This window comes from Lissotriton vulgaris, chromosome 1_1 (genome assembly GCF_964263255.1).
Source record: "Lissotriton vulgaris chromosome 1_1, aLisVul1.2, whole genome shotgun sequence".
NCBI lineage: Eukaryota > Metazoa > Chordata > Amphibia > Caudata > Salamandridae > Lissotriton > Lissotriton vulgaris.
In genome coordinates, this window is record NC_141685.1 from 1,634,982,498 (window position 1) to 1,635,007,305 (window position 24,808).

At 46.2% G+C, this 24,808-nt stretch overlaps 1 protein-coding gene across 1 annotated transcript in view; it reads right to left on the reverse strand.

The window, feature by feature from the left end:
• KCP (kielin cysteine rich BMP regulator) overlaps positions 1 to 24,808 on the reverse strand; it is a 694,272-nt gene that overhangs the window by 381,967 nt on the left and 287,497 nt on the right. Inside the window, exons 13-14 of the mRNA XM_086918865.1 lie at positions 3,055 to 3,225; positions 1,832 to 1,928 (exon numbers count right to left, since the gene is read on the reverse strand). Of these exons, the coding sequence (XP_086774991.1) occupies positions 1,832 to 1,928; positions 3,055 to 3,225 (268 nt within the window). The remainder of the gene's footprint in view (positions 1 to 1,831; positions 1,929 to 3,054; positions 3,226 to 24,808) is intronic.

Below are 24,808 nucleotides of genomic sequence, written 5' to 3' on the forward strand. Positions count from 1 at the left end.
GACACAGTCTGCCACAACACCCTTTTACAACGCCTCAGAAACATCGGAATCCAAGAAAAGGCACTGGAATGGATCACCTCGTTCCTCACCGGAAGAACCCAGAGAGTCCGCCTCCCACCATTCAAGTCCGAGGCCTCTGAAATCATCTGCGGCGTACCACAAGGATCCTCACTCAGTCCCACCCTCTTCAACGTATACATGAGCCCCCTCGCGGCCATCGCCCGCCAACACTACCTCAACATCATCTCTTACGCGGATGACACTCAACTGATCCTATCTCTCACCAAGGACCCCAGCACCTCCAAAACTAACCTACACGAAGGAATGAAAGAAGTCGCCGAATGGATGAAACAAAGCCGTCTGAAACTGAACTCAGACAAAACAGAAGTCCTCATCTTAGGTAAATCCCCCTCTGCATGGGACGACTCCTGGTGGCCGGAAGCCCTCGGAAATGCACCCATCCCGACAGACCACGCACGGAACCTTGGCGTCATCCTGGATTCTTCACTCTCAATGAACAGACAAGTCAGCGCCGTATCCTCCTCCTGCTTTAACATTCTTCGCATGCTCAGAAAAACATTTCGCTGGATCCCCTCCGAAACAAGGAAAACAGTCACCCACGCTCTAGTCACGAGCCGACTGGACTACGGAAACACCCTCTACGCAGGTACCACCGCTAAACTCCAGAAGAAACTACAACGAATCCAAAACGCCTCAGCCAGGCTCATATTAGACATCCCACGCAACGAACACATCTCTGGTCACCTTAAAGACCTCCACTGGCTACCCGTCAATAAGAGAATCACTTTCCGACTGCTTACCCACGCACACAAATCACTCTACGACATCGGACCAGATTGCCTCAACTCTCGACTGTCCTTCTACACCCCCTCCCGCCAACTTCGCTCTTCCAGCCAAGCCTACGCCACTGTACCTCGCATCAACAAGACCACCATGGGAGGCAGATCCTTCTCATACCTGGCTGCCAAAACATGGAACTCACTCCCCGCTTACCTTCGCCTCACCCAGAATCACCTAGCGTTCAGAAAGCAGCTTAAAACGTGGATATTTGACAAATAATCCTCCTCCCCTTCCTAAGCGCCTTGAAACCCTCTGGGTATGTAGTGCGCTATATAAATGTTATGACTTGACTTGACTTGACATCATTGTGCCAGTTTAACAACTAAATACAGAAATAGGCAACCGAAAGATGACCGTTTAACCATTTGCACTGTTTTTAGCAACTTTTGGTCCGTTTGATCCGTTTGAGCTAGAAACATGGTTTTGTTAAAATCTGCAGATTATGCAGCAGATGATTGATTATGTGGCAAATGAGGAGAAAAAAATGCAGCTGCAGAATCACATAATTCCAATGGCCCTGGTACTTAACAAGGGTGGGAATGGCTGAGGAGCCACATTGAAATATTAAATGCTGTCTTAGACTGTATTAATAAATGCTTTTACTCAGGCATGTGACACATTCATCACCCAAAATCTTTATCCTGGCTTCACTGAGGTACATTTCGGTTACTAGGTCCTTTCAATTAGCAATGCCATGCGTTTTACCTATATAACGTATGGATAATGTATATGCATGGTTTAAATGTGCGTCCTATAAAAACTGCTATAAATAGGAAAGCAGGAGATTTCAATTTATATATTTTATCTAAATAAGTTAAGACATGAATATCGAAAATGTCAGTGTATTCTAAAGATTTATGAACTGTGCTCAGGTCAGCCAGGAACCTTCCCAATTTCTGTCATCAAATAGTGACCCACCTTAGTGCCTTAAATGGCTCCTTGGGGTAGGTATGGGGTTTAACAATATTACCTGGCCGGCAAATTGGACAGCACTCTCCAGGTGGGGTGTATTGATCCAAGCAACTGAGTTCAGGGCAGCCAGCTCTTTCGCATAGAACAGTTCCACTCTAAAAGAAAGACAGAAGCGTTTGGGCTATGAGTCTTTAAAACCACAAGATACACTCAACCATTAAACAAGTGAGGGAGTGTGAGAGAGAGCTCAAGAGACGAAAAATGGGGAATTGAGAAAAAAGAGAGGCGAGGAGAAACTAAGAAGAATGTATGCATGGTGATGGCATAGAAGAAATACAAAATAGAAGAAACTGGATTGAAATACTCACACAGGAAGACAGGAAGTGGGGAATGAGAGAGAGCACGTGAAAAGCAAAGAAACTGGGAGAACGAGATCAAATATGAAATATTGCCCAGTATAACGGATCAGAATGCATATAAGATGGAGAGATCAAATGCAAGGAGAGGTCACAGAAGCAATTGAGACGAGAGTGAGAGTTGTTCAGTTCAAGATCTTCATGCATGCCCACAAACCTACCAGGTATTCCAGCAAACTGCATGAGAGGGGTAGCCCTGTCACCTTCCTGCCCCAGTCCCAGTGGAGGTATACTTCTAAGTGTTGTCAAGGCTGTATGACTATTCTCACTGAGTCTAGTGCACATCGTAGAAGCGAAAACTCTCCACATCCAGTGCCATTTCATCTCACTGTGTCTGGCTTGGGAGGGCCAATACCTCTTTCCCTCATCAAATCCAACTATTTGTCACTGGAAGATGGAGGTCTGCTCCCCTTCTTTTTCAATCTCAAGACCTTAGGTTGGGAGATGAAAACTTACCCTTTAAATATTGAACTCTAACTATACAGAAAATGTGTTTTCCTCATCTATCTGCAGCCCCTCCCCTTGAAGGATCAAGGCCTGTAGCTTCTCCATTTCTACCAATTTCAATTCTCGTCACTGGCCTGTGAAAGCATGGAAATCTCCTCTTTAATATTAAATCCCAAGACTAGTCAAAATAAAATGAAAAGCTGCATCGCTTATGCTGCTCTCTCTGCCCAATCTCCTAGCAGTACAGGGCAATGTTTTGCCCCCATCAAGATCAGTATGCATTCTTAATTCCTCTAACTAGAGTATGTCTGCTCCTCTAAAGACTGTAATCCAATCTCAGCTTCGATCTGCAGACTCAGAAGCCACATGATACCAATTGTTCCTTAAACACACTGCATGAGCTACCACATCTCCTCACCCTGCAGGTGCACTTGGTGCACTGATCTTCTTGATAACTCTGTCCATTCCTCAGCCGATGACCATTGTAGACACAGCCAGCACACTCTGGGCAGCATTTACCCCGTGGGATGATGGGATGTTCGCAGCTGCTGGGTGCACATGTTTTGGTTACACACTGCACCTGGCCATCCTACACAAAAATGATATCAAGAATTCAGTGCATGCTAAAATACAAACAAAATAGATTCTATAGACAGTACCACACATCCCCCTGAGGTAGCTGAGTAAATAAATAGTCATGATTGCACATTATTTCCCAAGGAGTGGCATCTCAAGCTGTATGACCATGTAATAGCGCAGAGGGAATGGGGCTCCAGACTTCCTGAACGCATTATGTGAGATGTGGAAACAACCACACAGGTTTAAGACTGCCTAGAGGATGCTGGGATCCAAAGACACAATCACACCTTTCTCAAACTCCACTGAATTACATCGGATACCACCAGCACAGCCCTCAAATTCTCCGTATCCTACAGACTGCATCAAAGCAGACTTCATTTACTCCAGTATCATTGCTCACAGTAGGCACCATTGTAAATTGATTCTGGAGGGTGGAATTTAGGTTGTAAGGTCGAAAAAACAAAATTGATAAATCTTTTTGTGAAAAACCTAATGTGAGAAACTTTAAGTGCATGCTTTCAAGTAAATGCAGAAACTGAAAAAAGAGTAATTCAATTAGTAAACAAGCATTTACAATGCAATAGGTCTTGCAGCATTTAAGTTTGAGTTATTGGCATTGTGTATGACAATGCGTTGCATAAAATTTTTAGCAAACTTTGAATTGGTGAGCAGTGAGAGTGTGTGCAAGAGTATGCTGTTGCTCACAGCTGTTATTGGCAGATTGTGAACAGACAGACAGTTCTGAAGACTGCTTGACACTTTTTGTCAAAGACAATGAGTGGTTCTTTAAGGAACTACTGTCAGATCTCAGCAGACAGAGAGGTCGGGAGGTAATGGGAGAAAGAAAGATCATGACTGTGGGCATTGAAGCATAGACCAGTGTTGGAGTGTGAGGTGCAAAGCAAAAAATAATAAATAGAGGAGAGGACAGCATGGTGGATAGAGCAAGGAAGAAGGCATGACTGAGGAGGAAATGGTGAATGAGGGCGGGAGCAAGAAGTGATAAGCGAAACAGAAGTAGAAATGGGGTAAAACAGAAGGAAAAGTGTGTGTGCCCCAATCAAGCGGTTGTGCTGCACAAAGACCAGGTGGGAGCAGTGAGATGAGAATCCATGGGAGATAATATATGGACACCTGGTCTACACCGATGAACTAGCGGCACGCTTAAAACAGGTGCTACCTAACCCAACCCACCCTTGCAAAGAACACGCGAGCAGTGCGCTCAAACCCCACCTCAGACCCCCACATCATCCTCACCTACAGCCACGCGAGAGGCCTGGCTCGAGCCGACTCCTCGCCAGACGGCGTGTCAATTATTTACCTCCTGCCTCTGCAGAGCTGCTTGCTTTGCAGCTCCAGTGCCCCCACCTCTGACGACGAGGGCCTGGGCTATTTTTAACCAGGCCGCTCATTCATCCTCGTGGCGCGCCTGATTCGCGGGATTGTCTTCCTGTATAACGATCACACTCTCGGCGCGTTAGTTCTATGGGTAGGTGTCCGCCCAAACTGCGCCTTTGGAGGATTATATGGTAATATGGACACTCGCCCCCTTCCTCCCTCAGCCTGAATGCTGGCGTAGCTCCCCTTTCACATAGGGACGGAAGGGGCTCCGAGCACAGGTGGCGCCCGCCCCAGGCTCCGCGGCGTTTACTTTCACAGGCACCTATCGATCGCCATATCAAACAGTACTATTTCAGATTTTTCGATTAACATGATGTGCAGCAAGCACAGTTCACCATTAGGAAACCACCGTGGCTGGCAGTGCCCGCTCCCAGAAGAGAAGCTGCAGAACGCAGCAGCGGATTATGACCATTGGAAAGGAGCACACCAGGGAAAAAATGTTTTCTCTCATTTTAGGGAAACTGACGCACAGACAACAAGGAGGACTTCCAACGGCTCTGTGCAAAAACAACCAAATGCGCAAAGACCTGAAAAAAATTCTACTTGTTGGAAGTAAGACCACCTACAGGGTTTCAGCTATTGTATTTTTTTTCTAAAAGATATCAGACATGCTGAGGGTGCTTGCTATTCAAGTTACCGTTTCCCAGCCGATTAAATTCGGTTCTACCCATGCTCTCGGGTTTCTGATACTCAATAAATGTCAGCAAACATATCCCAATAAAAACAGATGTGTTAATTGGTAACCAACTCAACAACAAGCAAACTCACCGCCGCAGCCCGGCTTCAACAGGAAGCCAGGCAACCTTTGTTGGGACGGGGGCGGGGCCGGAACAAATACAGGAAGCAGACGGGAACCTACCCCGCCGCGCTCCTGTGCCCGCCGGAAGATTTGCGTCTCAGCTAGCGGGGCTCCCGTGCTCGTGGAGAGACCCGCGGCCCCCGCCTGTTGCCCAGAAAGACCCGCTGGCTGCCGAGGGACACGCGAGAAGAACCTGGTGAGTGGGGTGTGAGAGGGATGTGTGCGTGCGTGTGTCTGTGTATGCGGGTGTGTGTATGTGTGCGACGGCAGGGGTAAGAGGGGTTCTCTGTATGTATGTGTGCGTGCGTGCATGGGCTCTCGTGTGTGTGTGTCTCTGTGTATGCACATGCGTGTGTCGTGTTGGAGCTTTCCAGGAGAGGAGACAGGAGCTGGCCACAGCGAGTGCGTTCGCGTGGCCCGCTCAATTCCGAGCGCGCGGCCAGCTCCTGTCCCCTCTCCTGGAAAGAAGAATCCCTAACAATAGGTCTCTGGCGAGACCGCGCTTCGCGCGGTTCAACGCCACGAGACCTAAAAAGAGCCCTGCCAAGGTTCCCATCTGGCCTTCTCTATATAAAGACTGCTGGAGGTTAACCTCATAAATCATTAAGATTTGAAGTGTCTTACTCCTCACACTATGACGCTGCACCTGCCCATTCTGTACTGGGTACAAGATGAAAGACATGGCTTTACTATGGGGACCAACCTAGGTTTAAGGCCAGTGCCTACAGATCCTCATGTGTTGGCGAGCGATTTCAGGGCCAGATTTACAAACACTGCATCTCTTTTGCGTTACTTTTTTAACACAGACCCTATGGCCCTTGCCCAGATTTACAAATAAATCATGCAACACAGCGCAACAAAAGGAAGTTACTGCACTGCGTTGAAAAAACAAGTGAGAGAGCAGAACTGTGCTGTATGTAGAAAAGAAGGGGCGCTGTTCTGCTTTCTCCCTGCGTTGATGCACTATCAGCAGCTGTGCGCCAACACAGACACACTTGCACCATAGTGCAAGGGTGTCTACGTTATGGTCAGCATCGTTTTTGGCAAGAAGGAATCCCTTCCTGCATGAAAATGATGCTGAAAGGCAATTTCATCTTTGTATGTGTGCTGCAAAAAGCAGCACACATGCAAAGAAGAAAAAACGAGAAGAAATAAAAATATTTCTTCTTGTGACGCCAGCCTCAGGGCGGGGCAGGCTTTTGGTGCAAAGCCATGTCTACAAGTCATTGTAATGTGGACTTGCACCAGAATCCATGGGTGAATGCACGGGAATGCCCAAGCACCAGCCATGGAAAGCCTCCTTGATGCAAATTAACGCAAGGCAGCATATTGCACTGCATTAAGTTACTTTGGGTTACAATCCAACGCCAATCGTGATTTGCTTTGGAATGTAAATACCAACTCAACACTCTGCATTGGATCGGTGTTAAAAAAGGAATGCAAATCCAACACAAAGTGTTCGTAAATCTGGCCCTCAGATCTTCCCTCACTGTAGGAAATAGATGGAAGGAAATAGTTGGTCCCAGTATTCAAACTGCAGCAAGGTGACAAAGAACTGCATACTGGCTCTGCCCGTGCCTATGGTTAAGAGGGGAGCACTTGCGCATGAGCTACAGAAGCTTAACAAACTGATATAATCATATGAAGGTGAAAGGATTGAGGTGTAGACCGAGCGGAAGGCGCAGAGCTCCAGACAGAAAGGGGCAGTCACATGAGGATGAACAGGAGAACATGCCTGTGCTAGGGAGCAGAGAGCTGGGTCACCGGAACAGAACAGCTTTACAGGGAGCTTCAAGGAATGAAACATTTGACAGTAGTGGATAAGAGCTGACATTTTCATCAGTCCACTACCCGCTCTGTCCATTTCATATCTACGTTTCTGTTAACTGTCTGACACTCAATGCATATGCTTACAAACCAGCCTATTCATCCATTCACACTCCCCAGTCTACCCACTGACCCATCCATGTATCTGTGGTCTACATACCCACCAGTGTTTTCATTCAGTCACACTTACAAATCTATCCACTTATCTCTCCATCTATGTCTAATTCTCTCTTATGTCTGCATAGCTATCAGTCTATTCATAATTCACACACACAGGTCTATCCACTTATATATAAACCTGTTTATGTAGATTACTCTCTTGTGTCTGCATATCTACCAGCCTATTAAACCATTCATACACCCCGAGGTATCCACTTATCCATCCGTTTATGTATGTTACTCTTATGCCTGCTCATCTGCCAGTCGATTCATCATTAACACACTCCAGTCTGTTCACTAATTCGTTTACTTATATGTTACTCTCTGATGTCTGTGTATCTACCAGGTCAATTAATCCATTCACACACCCCAGTGCATTTACTAATCTGTCTATCTATGTCTGTCACTCCAGCAATCTCCCTCTGCGCTCCCTCTATTTATGTGCCTGTGTCTCTTCAAATCTATACAACTATGCACTCCATGCTATCCATAGGTGTATGCCTATGTACATCTATCTATGCCCTCCAATCAATTCCTACAGTTATGTCTACCTACAGACGTCTCAGCACTTCACTTTATTTATCCTATGTATGACTATCTAATGTGTCTAGCTGCATCTGTCAGTGCACACCACTCTGTTTATCCATCTATTTATGCCTATCCACAAACTTCCATCTACACCTATGCACTCCGCTCTATTCATCCATATATGTATAGTTGTCTACATCTATGTATGCACTCCACTCTGTTTATCCATCTATTTATGCCTATCCACAAACTTCCATCTACACCTATGCACTCCGCTCTATTCATCCATATATGTATAGCTGTCTACATCTATGTATTCACTCCACTCTGTTTATCCATCTATTTCCGCCAATCTACAAACTTCCATCTACTCCTATGCACTCCGCTCTATTCATCCATATATGTATAGCTGTCTACATCTATGTATGCACTCTACTCTATTTATCCATCTATTTATGCCTATCCACAAACTTCCATCTACACCTATGCACTCCACTCTATTCATCCATATATGTATAGCTGTCTACATCTATGTATGCACTCCCCTATGTTTATCGATCTATTTATGCCAATCTACAAACTTCCATCTACATCTATGCACTCTGCTCTATTCACCCATATATATCTGTCTACGGCTATGTATGCACTCCACTCTGTTTATCCATCTATTTATGCCTATCCACAAACTTCCATTTACACCTATGCACTCCGCTCTATTCATCCATATATGTATAGCTGTCTACATCTATGTATGCACTCCACTCTGTTTATCCATCTATTTATGCCTATCCACAAACATGTGTCTACATCTGTGCACTCCTCTCCATTCATCCATATGTTTATATCTCTCTACATCTATGTATGCACTCCACTCTGTCTATCATCTATTTATGCCTATCCATAAACGTGTATGTACATCTATGCACTCTGCTCTCTTCACCCATATATATCTGTCTACGGCTATGTATGCACTCCACTCTATTTATTCATCTATTTATGCATATCCATAAACTTCCATCTACATCTATGTACTCTTTCTAGTAATCATACATTTATATCTTTCTACATATATCTATGCATTTTACTCAATGTATCCATCCATACCTAGCCACATATGTATACATATATCTATGCACTTCCCTCCATTTATCTATCTATTTATGCCTATTTACATTTGTCTATCTGAATGCATCTGTGCACTCCCCTCTATTTATCCATTTATGCTTATCCAGATGTCTGCCTTCATCTATGCACTCCGCTGTATTCCTCCACATATTTCATATCTTTCTACGTGTATAATCTGCACACTCCACTGTATTTATCCATATGTTTAGCTCTTTCTAGGTGTATCTGTTCGTTCATATATTTATATATTTCTACATATATCTGTGCACTCCAGTCTATTTATCCATCCATGTATAACTATCTACGTGTGTCTACATATATCTATGCACTTCACTCGATGTATCTATATATTTCTGCCCTTTTACGTTTGTCTGTACATGATTCTGTGCACTCAACTCTATTTAGCCATCTGTGTATGCCTATCTACTTATGATTACCTAAAAGCATCCATACACTCCATTCTATTCGCCTGTCACTTGTACCTATCTACCCACGACTATCAACCCATTTATTCAACTATGTATCCATCTATTTACGCCTAACTACTTAGGATTACCTACATTTATCTGTGCACTATCTATGTATGCCTGTCAAGGTAAGTATAATGTAGCAGGCGCTGCACCCCAAATAGCGATAGAAAGCACTATATAAATGTTGCAATACAATACCTCTATCTATCCTTTCAACTCCATTTATCTATGTACGAATTATTTGGTAGTTAAGCCCCTCTACGTGTATCTATGCACTCCAATCTGTGTATTTCTGTCCATACAACCCACTATTTACAGCTGTCACTTTGTCGTATTACCAGCTGATTTAAGAATCTATGAATATATATTAAACATCTGAGAGTCAGACTACAAATCTACCTACTATTTTTATTTGTCTTTCTGCCAATCCGTGCAACCACCCGGCAGTCTGCCCGTCAAAGAATCTTTCCAAGTGGCTATATTTGCAATCTCTGTAATAGCAGGTCATGTGCGATTCCTGTGTTCTATAAACACCAGAATGATCCTCAGATTTAAATTCTGGGTATAGTCGGGCTGGCCTCTGTGTTCTCTCTCATCCGAGATGTTTTCATCTCTAAACGAGGGTGCAGCGCGTGTAGTTTCCTAGGTCGACCCAGGCTGTGACGAACACTCGTGCTCCTTAAATTAGTGATGACCGGCTGTGTGAGCTGCCAGCAGGGCCTCAACTACCGCCTTCCCGAAGGCTCTTCACAAGGTGCTGGAGAATGAACAAACTTGGTGTGGGGGTGAGAGGGAAAGCTTCAGGGCCGAACTCCATCTTGTCAGAGACCCCCTCCCCCCCCCTCCCCCACCCCCAGTGTACTCCCCTTCCGCCAGAACGGGCCCTCGGCTCTGGGCGCTGCCACACCTCCACGCCCCTACAGAGGCGCTTTCACCAGGCGCTGGAACCACGAACGTCCGATCTAAGCGGTAGGTCTTCAGCACCAAGTACAGTCTGTGGAGCAAGGCTGCCAGGGGGGCATTCAAGGGAGCGCCCCGAACCCCCTTCGTCCCATCGCTCAAGCCCCTCCATACAGCACTCATGATAAACAACCCTGGGGGTCCTGTCTGAGCGTGGGGGGGCTTCAGCGCCAAACTCAGTCGCGCAATAAAGGTGTTAAGAGGCATCCAGAGCGGAGCACCCACAGCCTGCAACTGCTGCCCCCGCCGCAGGTACTGCCTGTCTGATCCGTACTGAGAGTAATGGGCGTGGGGGTGCGGGGTGCACTGCTCAACAAAGCGGGACAGAGGACACGGGAATGTGCATTTTCCGATCCCGTTATTTTTATTTCTACTGTGAGAGAGGGTGGCGTTTGTGGTAAATACAGGAAACATGCAAAAGTGCTGCGGCCCAAAAGGAAGGACTACCCCTCCGGTACCACATCCTGTAAGCAAAACGGTGGCTGGCTGAGGCGTCCTGCATTCCCCATATGAATCCAGCCCTTCAGGCACCAAGTTTAAACCTTTATTATTCTGCCCGCCGGCGAAAGCCTATGTTTATTTGTTCGTCTTTCGGGGGCTTCGCTCTGCAGCGTCGGGAAGCAGGGCTGCAGGGGGCTCTGGGCTGGTGGTGGACAGGCTGGGGAGGGCATCCTGTGTATCCTGTAGATGCCGAGCTCGCGGGGGGGCGGTCAGTGTGTGAGGTCCACTGAGAAGGACCAATACAAGCAACATTGTGCAACCATGCTAAAAAGGTAACCGGAACAGAACGGCCACAATCATGTAAATCACATAACTCCCATCTCTGCATATTTAAAATGGATTATGTTGTTTTTAGTTGTTTCCCGTGATGGGGAGAGCAGACAGTGGGGACTGTCTCTCTGTGTGTGTGCATGCGTGGGTCTTGGAGCTTTCCAGGAGAGGAGACAGGAGCTGGCCACAGCGAGCGCGTTCGCGTGCGCGTGGCCCGCTCAATTCCGAGCGCGCGGCCAGCTCCTGTCCCCTCTCCTGGAAAGCAGACTCGCTCACAATAGGTCTCTGGCGAGAGCTCGCTTTCGCGCGGTTCAACGCCAGGAGACCTAAAAAGCAATGATTGTGCCCACAATGTTCCCCTAAACTGCTACATGTAACCCTTAAGTCAGAACACTGTAAACCTAATCATGGCCTTCTCATTAACCCTAAGTCACAAACTAGCCCTTATGCTATCCATAGCTTAAAGGTATTCACATGCCCTGTGCCAACCCATATTCCTATGCCTTCCTCCATTGGTAACCCTAATCTCAACCCTTTCTGATACCCTTTACTTCACACTTCCTGAACCTAACCTAAACCAGCCCTCAAACGCAATCCCTAACCCTTGCCTACTCTCTAACCATTGCGCTAACCACAGTCTGAGGACTATTCCTTTCTCTATTCATAATCAGAACTTAGACTATGCCAAATCCCATCTTGTCCCTTAAGCTAAACCTTTTATTTTTCACTATAAACATTTCCCACCTTTTTCACCTTTTTAGTTTTTACATTATTTTAATTTTTGAGAAATATTGCACTCTTCCTAAGGTCCATGTTGTATGGATCACACGTAGTGACCATGGAGACTGTAGCTGTGACTCTGACTTCTTCAAACACAGGCAGCATTGTTTTTTGGGATAAAAGTCCCCTACTTGTCAATGGAATGTAGCGGTGCCCTGCCCTACTTCTAGTGAGCCCAACAATCAGGCAACCCCACAGGAGGTGCTACATGTTTTTGGGTGACAGTGTGGGGCTTGTGTGTTGGTGAGTGACAGTGCCAAGCCTATTCTCAGCCAGAAACTTCCTAATGGCTCTCAATAGTAAAGCACCATTCATAATGACACTGAGTGTGAGAGAGAGAGTGAAAAAGTGCGAGGGAGAGAAAGAGTGTGCACTTGTCTGTCTTTAACACACACTGTGATACTAGTCCTCCCATTGTTGGTAGAGCCTGTCATAAGCCAAACAAACTGGAAAAAACAACACAGGGTCGTGGCTCTGACCCAGTAAGGCTAAGCCCAATGTAACACCATAACAACACAACTGCCAATACTGGACTTCGCTTTCTACTATTTGTACTAACCTTTATGAGTGAAACATAGCGGTCCGGTTTTTTAAATTTCCGTCACTTTATTTTCTTAAATTATTTTCTTAGCAATGAAATCAAGATAGCACTCATTTTTTTGTGCATGTACATACAAATATAAGACAATACATTTCAATACAACATATTTAAACTAAAATAAATAAAAGTGACGGAAATTTAAAAAAACGGACGGGTATGTTTCACTCATAAAGGTTAGTACAAATAGTAGAAAGCAAAGTCCAGTATTGGCAGTTGTGTTGTTATGGTGATAAGCCAAACAAACAGCATCTCTGTGAGGACCAGCACGCTTCAGGGACCGGTCCCTTTAGTGTCTCTGGGTGTAGAGTGCTAAGTCGCCTTTATCATCAAGAAGAGTGAGCCTCCATTATCCCCGACATACAAAGTGTTTGTAGGACACCTACGTTCACCTTGGGTCAACCCTAGAGGAATTAGAACACAGTCAGTCTTCATACCCCTGGCGTGAGTATTTTTCTGCTAATTGGAGAAGATGCCTAGATTTCTTAACCATTTTATTTATTGTACCAGCTTTTCGGTCCCATGGATAATGTTGGTTGAAGCAGCAATCCTGCCTAAACTGACCAGTAGCCAATGGCTACTAATTTCACCATTGACAGATGTGGATGCTGAAGGTCAAGTGGCTGCCCACACCACCAGAGATTCTTGACTCCAATTGATACACCTTGAAGTGCAGTCCCTAAACCTATATTTATTCTTTAACCATTTTTAGTGATTTTTGATTTTAATCAATGCAGACAATTTTACATCAATTACAGTAGGTGGTTATAATCTACAGCATATTACCGGTTCACAGAGTGTGCAGGTATGAGATATGCTCTGCGCAAAATGTTCTGCTGTATATATTGAAATTTCAGATTGCGAGAAAGTTTACACGGGTACTGAAGAACCTTTTCCATCTCCTTCTGTGGCAGTGTGTAACTCATGTCAAGCTCCCATTGTTGTCTAATATGATGCAATAAGTCTTGCGGAATGTATCGGCAACTGGAGTTTCTGCAGGGCAGCGCGCTGCCTTCCTTTATTCCAAATAAAGGTACCTAACATACCATGGAGAGTGCAGAATATCACTCTCAGAATGTGTACTTGAAGGTTATGAAAGTAATAAAGGAGACATGGGAGCATATCCATGTTGGACAGTGAAACCCGACCATGCACCACAGGTGGAAGTGTGCTCTAGAATGTCAGTTGTGGTTGGAGGGATGTGATTGCCTGCTTAAGGTTCCCGTCAATTAAGTCCTGGGTATCATGGTAAACATGAATACCAAGATAACAGAATGTATGTGGCTTCCATCGCACAAGGTGGGGTCATTCCTTTAGGTGGTTATGTGGGCATTGGGTTCTCAGGGGGAACAGGCAGATTTTCGCCCAATTCACACCCAGTCCCGAAGGTGCTTGGAATTCGTCAAGGGCTGTCACTATACTTCCGAGCCCCTGTCTGATGTCTCAAATATAAATGAGGACATTGTCTGCGTATAGGGAGACAGCATGCAATTCATTCCCTAAGAGAATGCCTCACCCCTCTCCATCACACCGTAGTTGGTTGGCAAATGATGCCATTGATAACACAAAGAGGAGCAGTGATAATGGGCATCCCTGGCCGGTGCCCCAGCTGATCGCTATCAGGGCTGAGATTTATTTATTTATTTATTTTTAAAATTTATAAAGCCTAACTTCTACCCGTGGGTGTCTTGGCGCCCACTTATTAGCCCACTTATTAGCCCACTTATTTTTATTTTGGCCGTCGGGCTGGATAAAATAGGCAGGTGAGGCCTAGCAAGCGGTCTGGGATGTCGAATCGCAAGGCTTTACAAACATGTAGGTCCAGTCTGCAGTGTTGAAAGCTCAGTCAGTCAGTCAGCCAGTCAGTCAAAAGTACTTTATTCGGTTCATAGCAAAAACCATAAAAGTATGCTAAACATCAAAAGTCAGGACCACAATTAAAAACAAAAGAAAATTGTGCAAATTAGCAATTCATACAGTTCATTATCATATGTAAAAATATACACCAACGATATGGGTAAAAGAGAATGTCTGCAAGTATCATATATAAAACCATTAAAACAGACACTAACAATATAGGTAAGGGAAATATATGTGCAAATATCATATAAAAAGACCATTAAAACACGAAGAACAATTTTAAAAAGGAAAACAAAGTCATCGATCACAATTCATGAGTTCACTGCTATGTACAATTGGTCCACTTAATTTTCCTCTTGAGTCTCATAGGTATTGTCAAAAAATTTGCTATGTTAAAAATCTCCCAAATGTTCGACAACAATTGTAGATACAAAAGGGCAGGTTTAACTTGTCTAAAGCCCTTATCTTTAATAAGAGGAATAATGAACCTTTTGCGAATGGGACGAAGGTGTTCACAAAAGAAGATAAAGTGCACAGTGTCCATAATGGAAAATCCGTCACAAGAACAAATCTCCAAATCTATCTCCTTAGTCCAACCTGGGCGTTCTGTAAGAAGTAGATGGAATTTGTTCAATCTGAACTTTGTCAATATGAATCGGTGTTGAAAGCTCTTTTCAAGTGAATCACTCATCAAGCTGCAGCGTATGCTCCAGAACCCTGTGTGCTTGCTCCACCTTATAATAAGCAGATAGTGTCACTGGAGCTATTACATGCGCAAGCCATTGTTCAAAGGACACCAGGTTGGGGTCCTCCACTCCACCAGGGAGTCCAACAATCCGGAGATCCTTGCAGCCGTATCGTAACTCGGAGCCCTCTGCCCTGTTTTTCAATTCCCAAACCTTGGTCTCCAAAGATCGGACATGGCCTTCAAGGTCCGTGACAGTAGGTCGTAGTTCGTCGAGTATGCACTTCACCTGAGTGACCCTTCCTGACAGCTTTTTGTGGTCCTCCCAGAGTAAGTTCACCTCAATTGCCACGGTGTTGTCTCTGATGTGCAGATCTTGCCTGGTTTCTGCTATGGTCGTTAAAATTGTATCAAACTGCTCAGGCGGAAGAGTATCATCTTAACCATGTCCACTCAGCCCCAGGGATCGCGGTCCCTGGCATCCCAGATAATGGGTCTGAGGCTTCCTCGCCTCCCCATATTCCACTCTCGCGGGGGAGCACTTCAGTAAATTGTCGAGTTACAGGTAATATGGAAGGGAAGGAAGTCCAGTGAAACCACCCCCACTTTGGGGATACTGTGGGCTGCCTGCTCTTTCCCAATGGCAGTTCAAGCGTATAGCCCCAGGATAAGGGCGCTGTGCCAGAGGAAGTGCACCTTCAGAGTGCAGACAAGGAGACTAGCAGGCACTGTCCAGAGACAGTTTCTCCTCCAGCGCTTGTCTTGGGTCAGTGCACAGATGGCAATCAGAATAACGTCAGATAGGGCCCAGCAGAATAAGAACCCTGGGCCCGATTCACAGAATGAACTTAAGACTCAATCCTAAACTTACTACTATTTTGGTATTCACAGAATGCACTTACTACTTTCGGCATTCACAGAATGAACTTACTACTTTTGGTATTCACAGAAGTTAGGATTTTGTCTTAAGACAAACTTAAGACAGACTTAACTCAACATCCTAACTTAAGTCTGTCTTAAGTTTGTCTTAAGACAAACTTAAGACAAAATCCTAACTTCTGTGAATACCAAAAGTAGTAAGTTCATTTTGTGAATACCAAAAGTAGTAAGTGCATTCTGTGAATGCCAAAAGTAGTAAGTGCATTCTGTGAATACCAAAATAGTAGTAAGTTTAGGATTGAGTCTTAAGTTCATTCTGTGAATCGGGCCCCCTGTGAGGAAGACCCAGCACTTACCCGGAACATGCAGGGGCGACCATGGTGTCAGTTCAGCTCCCGAGAACTACCACGCCCACATCCCTCTTACGTATCTCCACAGGAACAAGCAAATCGCTCGCGTGACCCGGAAATCCAACCCCCATACCCCGGAAGGGAAAGACGCGAGCCAATAAACTGCACGCAGGGGCAGGTCAAAGGGGAGAGAGCAGACGCGGAAACGGAGAGGACGAGTGAGGACGCGGGACGTGATGAGGAAGACACGGGACGTGGTGAGGAAGACGCAGGACCCGGTGAGGAAGATGCGGGACCGAGTGAGGAAGACGCGGGACCCGGTGGAGAAGACGCAGGACCCGGTGGCCAAGACGCTGGACCTGACGACCCTGAAGAGGAAAGCTGGTCGGAGGACTGGTGGTGTCCGGAGGAGGCTGGAAGGCGGCCGTAACTCGGAGGAGAGTTACGGCGGGGCCGGTGAGTAAAACTGGTTTGGGAACACAGAGGGAGGGGGCGGGAACGGGCATAGTGGGAGGGTAGAGCACCTCGGGCGTCAAGTGAAGCTTATAAAATACTACGTGTACCACACTGTTTTGAGAAGTATCCGAGTGATGGTACACGACTCTACCCTACTCTAGACAACTAAGTTTGTTACCGAAATTGTTTGAGACTGTACACAACTTCCCCTACCCTAGGCACTTAAAGTTCACGACCCCATACCCTTTGTTTTCTAAATAAGACCATTCAATACCCTCACCATCTTGAAATATCCTGACAAACACACGGGTGTGGTGAAGGAAATCAACTTCGTTATAAAGAACTGCATTCTGACGGTTCCCCTTTGTTTATTTCTATCCTTCTAAGAGCCTCCGGAGTAACCAACCCGTTCCAGAAGACCTAGAGAGCACGAAAACAGCTTTGCAGACCTTTGGTTTCTCCGGCTCATCCCAGGAAAACTCGGAAGAAGAAGAAACTTTCACTTCCCAACCCTTTTCCCTTCCCCCTAATATCAATAAACCTATTTCCAAACCTATATTGCAGCCTCCACGCCTGTATATCAAGCCCTCGCTCTCACAAGTGGTGTCAGAAGTGGGATTGAAAGGCGAGATGGAGGCTGCCCTTGCAAGAATGGCTGAGAATCAGGAACACCTAAGCAAGGTTATGGAACGTTTCTTAACCGTCGTGGAGGAAGATCGGGGCAAGTTCCAACAAGCCATAGCAGGGCAGGGACAGACTCATGAAGCTGCAATGGGCAAACTTACAGAAGCCTTGGGCCACCAACGGGGCCCTACTACCTTACCATCTGTGGTATTACAGAGTTATGTGGCAGGAGAGGATCCCAATTTCTTCTTTAGTAACTTTGAAAGAATGGCGACTGCAGCCTCGTGGCCCGCCGAGAAATGGGGACATTATTTAGGTCCGCTGTTATCTGGTGACTTACAAGCAGCCTACCAGGCAGCTACATTGCAGGGGACAGTTCCTTATGCGGACATAAAGAAAGGTATCTTGGAAAGACTAGGAGTTGACGATGAAACCTATAGACTTAAATTGAGACAAATGAAGGAAGGCCCACAAGAGACCCCTCGTGCCTTATATTTTTGAGTAAAGGACATGGCAGACCGTTGGCGGAAACCAGCTACCACCGACAAGGATGGAATCATGGCTAAAATATATTTAGAACAGTACTTAACATCACTCCATCCTCCTATTCAACGGTGGGTTAGACAGCAAGCCAACCTTACCCTGGAAACGGCTGTGGAAATAGCCAGTGCATATAATAGGGCACAGGACTTCCAGAAAACTAGGGACGGGGAAAACCAGTGGGCATATGCCAAATCAACCTCCTAGACCTCCAATTACAAAAAAACGGAACCTTTGGCACTTGTTCCCAGCAACCCATTGCCCAGTGTCCCGTTCGTACTACCTCCTATGACAGGTCCCCAATGTTTTCAGTGTGGGAGAATGGGACACATAGCAAGGTTTTGTCCACAAGAAGAAGAGCCCATGGAGATAGGAATGGCCAGTAATTACTTCTGTTCACCCCAGGAAGACCAAAGATTACCCCCGTATAAGTGCACTGTGTCCATGAATGGACGACCTGTTACTGCCCTGGCGGATACCGGTTGCTTACACAGCGTGGTTAGACCCCAGGATCTGGGGGATAGCATTGGTCCAATAGAAGGTATGGTGGCCATCAAATGTGTCCACGGCGATGTTAAACCCTATCCCACGGCTCGGTTGTTAGTCCAGCCTCCCAAAGATTCAGGGACTTCTTTAATGGTGGGACTCATACCTCGGTTACCTGAACAAGCAATCTTAGGAAACGATTATGCCAAATTACCCCAGTTGTTACAGGAGTCTTCTCTGGCTGCAGAGGACTGGTTGGCTTCCGCACCTTTTTCTACAGAGACCGATAAAGAATGGCCAACCCCTAAGTACCGGAAAAGTCGCAGACAAAGAAGGGCCGAAAAAGGAAAAGAGCCCTTAGTGGTACCTGTGATTCCGGTAGACAATCCTTGGGAAACGGATCGTAACTTTCATGCGGCTCAGCGAGAAGACCCTGTTCTTCAGGAAGCCTGGAACAAGGCCCTTGATGAAGAGGACCCTCAACATGTAGGTCCATATTTTTTTGTCCAGAACGGCTTGTTATATAGAAAGAACTATCCAAATCAGAATGCCCAGTTGTTAGTCCCAAATCCCTTCCGAGAGAAAGTATTGTATCTAGCTCACAGTCATCTGTTAGGGGGCCATTTTGGTACAGACAAGACAGAAAAAAACCATCTTGGAAAATTTCTATTGGCCAGGCATATATCAACAGGTAAAAAGGTATTGTAGGGAGTGTCCGGTTTGTCAAAAACACAGTCGCTATCAACCCCCAAAAGCCCCGTTACTTCCACTTCCCATCATAGATGAACCCTTCTCGCGGGTTGGCATGGATATCATTGGTCCCTTATTGCCATCTAGAAGCGGGTGCAGATATGTATTGGTTCTGGTGGATTATGCTACTCGATTCCCAGAAGCCATACCCCTACGCAGACCCGACACCACCAATATCGCCAAGGCGATGGTTAGTGTTTTTTCCAGGGTGGGTTTTCCAAAAGAGATTCTAACTGACCAGGGAACACCCTTTACCTCCAAAATGATGAGAGACATTTGCACTCAACTAGGTGTGAAGCAAATCCGTACTTCAGCATACCACCCTCAAACGGATGGGTTGGTTGAAAGGTATAATGCTACCATTAAAACCACTCTAAAAAAATTGTTAGACTTGGAGGCCCGTAAGTGGGAGGACATTCTTCCCCTAGCTCTCTTTGCCATCAGATGTAAAGAACAAAAAAGCACAGGTTATTCCCCCTTCGAGTTGTTGTACGGACACAAACCACATACCTTATTAGATATGGCTAAGGAGCAGTGGGAAACAGAACAAAATGATACCAGACCACTTCCCGAATATGTTTCGAATCTTCAAACTCACTTGAAACAAATTCGGAGTATTGTCAGGAATAATCTAGAGAATGCCCAGATGGCCCAGAAAAAGCAATATGACCGAGGGTCGAAACCTAGGTCCTTTCAGGTAGGCGATCTCGTATTGCTTATGATGGCTACATCCGACCAGAAGTTATTGGGTCAATGGCAGGGTCCCTATAAAGTCATTCAACAGGTAACTCCAGTAACCTATAGGATAGAGACAGATTTCCAGAAGAAGATATCACAAATATATCATGTGAACTTACTAAAGAAATGGGAGGGACCTGTACCAGTGACAGTGAATAGCGTAGAACCTCAAACACCCCTGTTTCAAACATGTATTGATCCAGAATTACCTGATGTGTTAGTACATGACTTAACAAAGGTTTTACAACCTGTGGCTCCGGTGTTTTCCACTACCCCTGGAAAGACCAATCTAATCGAACATGCCATAAAGACCCCACCTGGTAAACGAGTGAGATTAAGACCCTACCGTATACCTGAGTCTCACCGGCAGGTTATACGTGAAGAGGTAGAGAAAATGTTACAGCTGGATGTCATAGAACCATCTAAAAGTGAATGGAACTCCCCCATAGTGTTAGTTCCAAAACCGGACGGGTCTGTGAGATTCTGTATTGACTTCAGAGAGGTGAACAAAATACCCGAATTTGACACCTATCCTCTCCCAAGAATGGATGAGATGGTAGAAAGGATAGGAAAAGCCAAGTATATCAGCACACTAGACTTGTGTAAAGGATATTGGCAAATTCCTTTAAAACCTGAAGATAAAGAAAAGACGGCATTCTCCACCCCGGATGGGTTATACCATTTCAAAATGCTACCCTTTGGCTTACATGGAGCGCCTGCCACATTTCAGCGAGCTATGAATACGGTGCTCAAACCTCATGAGGCCTATGCTGGAGCCTATATAGACGATATCATAATATATAGTGACTCTTGGGAACAACATTTGGTCCATCTCTTTCAAGTAATAAAAACTCTAGGAGTTCATGGGTTAAAAATTAATCCAGCCAAAAGCCATTTGGCAGCTCAGACAGTCAAGTACCTTGGATACCTCTTAGGTGAAGGAGTCATAAGACCTCAAACCTCCAAAGTGTTAGCCATTTCCCAGATACCGTTACCCAAGACAAAGAAAGATCTAAGAGCCTTCTTGGGATTGTTGGGTTATTACCGGCGGTTTATCCCTGGTTTTTCACAAACAGCAGCTCCTTTAACCGATCTTTTACAGAAAAACATCCGAACAGAAGAGGTATTACAATCTCCTCCTGCTGAGATAGTGCGCTCCTTCGAGGCCTTAAAAAATTCTCTAACCTCTGACTCAGTTTTAATCAGTCCAGATTATTCCCGTCCTTTTATTTTACAAACAGATGCCTCTGACCTGGGTCTAGGAGCTGTTTTGTCCCAAGAAACACCACAAGGAGAAAAGCCCATCCTGTATATAAGCCGTAAACTTTTTCCTAGGGAGAAGAATTATGCTACCATCGAAAAAGAGGCTCTTGCTATTAAGTGGGCGGTAGAAACCCTACGGTATTACCTGGAAGGTAGAGAGTTCATTCTTTTCACTGATCATGCCCCTCTAGAGTGGCTAGCGAGGAATAAGGGTCACAATGAGAGAGTCCTGAGATGGTTTCTTTCTCTACAGCCATACCGATTTCTTACTAGACATAGGAAAGGGAAAGACCAAGGGAATGCTGACTACCTATCTAGATATCCCCAGAATAGTTCCCCTAGAAGAAGGACAGCAAGGGAAAGGGGATGTGAGGAAGACCCTGCACTTACCCGGAACATGCAGGGGCGACCATGGTGTCAGTTCAGCTCCCGAGAACTACCACGCCCACATCCCTCTTACGTATCTCCACAGGAACAAGCAAATTGCTCGCGTGACCCAGAAATCCAACCCCCATACCCCGGAAGGGAGAGACGCGAGCCAATAAACTGCACGCAGGGGCAGGTCAAAGGGGAGAGAGCAGACGCGGAAACGGAGAGGACGAGTGAAGACGCAGGACGTGGTGAGGAAGACGCGGGACGTGGTGAGGAAGACGCAGGACCCGGTGAGGAAGATGCGGGACCCGGTGAGGAAGACGCAGGACCCGGTGGAGAAGACGCGGGACCCGGTGGCCAAGACGCTGGACCTGACGACCCTGAAGAGGAAAGCTGGTCGGAGGACTGGTGGTGTCCGGAGGAGGCTGGAAGGCGGCCGTAACTTGGAGGAGAGTACGGCGGGGCCGGTGAGTAAAACTGGCTCGGGAACACAGAGGGAGGGGGCGGGAACGGGCATAGTGGGAGGGTAGAGCACCTCGGGCGTCAAGTGAAGCTTATAAAATACTACGTGTACCACACTGTTTTGAGAAGTATGCGAGTGATGGTACACGACTCTACCCTACTCTAGACAACTAAGTTTGTTACCGAAATTGTTTGAGACTGTACACAACTTCCCCTACCCTAGGCACTTAAAGTTCACGACCCCATACCCTTTGTTTTCTAAATAAGACCATTCAATACCCTCACCCTCTTGAAATATCCTGACAAACACACAGGTGTGGTGAAGGAAATCAACTTCGTTATAAAGAACTCCATTCTGACGGTTCCCCTTTGTTTATTTCTATCCTTCTATGAGCCTCTGGAGTAACCAACCTGGTCCAGAAGACCTAGAGAGCACGAAAACAGCTTCGCAGACTTTCGGTTCCTCCGGCTCATCCCAGGAAAACTCGGAAGAAGAAGAAACTTTCACTTCCCAACCCTTTTCCCTTCCCCCTAATATCAATAAACCTATTTCCAAACCTATATTGCAGCCTCCACGCCTGTATATCAAGTCCTCGCTCTCACAAACCCACTGCACCTTTTGCCAGAACAAGGGACAGAAGTTAATGAGAGGGGCACAAGCAATCCCAAACCACAGCTGTCACATGACTATGTGCATCATGGGCCTAATGCAATCAGTGGCAGAAAGGCCAAGGGCAGTGTAACGTTTTGATGTTACTTCGACGAAGAAGGGCGTTGTTGGGGGGAACGGTAGCTGGACATGCCTTTTCTTTTCCCTTGGGCAGGTGTTCAGTGACAGGGAGAGATGCACAAGCAGTCCAGGCCCCCAACCCCCTCAGGTCAGAGGCTAGGAACTCAAATTGCACATCTCCAAGGCTGCTATAGGCCACAGTGCCCAGTGCCACTCCGTCCATCTGCACCCAGTGACGGTGCGCACTGTTGCTGGGCAGCCTATGTTGAGTAATCAGAGCTACCACTCTTGAGTGTGAGCCAGCCCTTGAGGGGGACCCCCAGCAGCGCAATGGGGGGAGAGAAATTCAGCCCCAACACAGGCTCCACACTCAATGGGTTGCGATTCCCCTAGCGCATTGTTATGCACACTCATTGCCACCGCTGCAGTCAGGGGCCTCCAGTCCAGTAGATAGGCCTGGCATCAGGATACAGAGACTAGATGCACAGCCCCCATAGGCAGTGGCATAGCACGTCCTCACTGCCACGCTGAGTCAGCCAGAGGTGACAGGAAGGATCACAGTCAGGAATACCCACTGACTTCGCTGGTTGGGTACAAGGTATTAGGAGCTCCTTTCCCGCTCCGACTCCGATGTCGGGTGGCGCTGCTCCCACGGTGGCTGCTCCAGTGGCCTAGTCCTCAGCCACCTCGCACCTCCGCAGTCTCTCCATGGAAAAAATCCTGCATTCTGTACATTGCCACATGGTGCAGGGAAGAGAGGGCCAAACAGGGAGAGCCCACCACAGACCCCTCCGAATTAATGGCTTCATCCGGGTCCACGGACCTCTTCAGCCAGGCCCACACACATTTCGCCATGCAGCTTCTCTGCAGTCAAGGGGAAAAAACAAGGGATCATGACAGTCTTCAGGGACTCAAAAACAACCTCTGTTGCTCCCAGGCACTCCACTCCCCACGGACCAGATTTTATGGGCAGCACAACACCATATAGCAGATAGATGACATTGGATAGTGGGTTGAGACGAGAAGCTAGTCTAGATTGCGTCCGCCGTCTTACTGCAGTCGGCCACACCCCACGTACCTAAACCTATGATATTCTTATGATGCTTAATGAAAGCCGAACCTGTGTCAGGATTTAAATTTCATTTAATTTCTGGAGAATACAGCTACTATTTAACAATCCAAATGCTGGAATGGCGCTTACGTCATTTCCTGCTTTGACTTGGATAGTAATTTGTTAATTCAATGCTTAAAGACTCTCACTCTCATAATGAGTGCCCTACAGGAGTGGTTGCTATTTCTCTAAATCAATAAAATCCGACTCCCCTGGGCTCTGAATGTATTGGGTGTGATCAGTGGTGCAAAGGGGGGGGGGGGGGGAGAGGGGGTAGGGTGGTCTGCCCTGGACAGCACTTTGTTTGGGGGTGGCGGAGGTCAGCAAGTCTGGACTGTAAACTACCACCATCCCCTTGCCTCCCCCCGAGAACAGGTCATCTCCCATTCCCCCAAGTTGTCAGCTCTTACCTGCACTGGGCGGCAAATTTAGGGGCCGCCCTGGGTGTCAGTAGGTCAAGCTACGCCACAGGGTGTGTTAATCTGCACTATTCTGAGTTTTTTGGGGATAACATGGATTTTGTTGTCTTACTGTATCATAATCTCCACGTCATGATAATTTACTCTTTATTCTGTGAAATTCCAGTAGATTTGACCTGACAAAATTAAATGAAGAGTGTAAACGTGTTTGCACCTTGTAATTACTGGGTGAGACAATTAACACATGTCAGAAATCTGACCCCTGCACAAACAGTAGGTTTTGCTGGCATTGGAAAACTCTGACCCGGTGCCATTTCCAGAAAGCATGGTTTAAGCTGTGAAAACACTGAGTCCTAATGAATGTATTTGCTAATTTAAAAATCCTCCCCACCAAACCTCCAGAACTCATCTGGAATTGGCAAACAGGACTGTTCTTTATAAGCCCGCCAA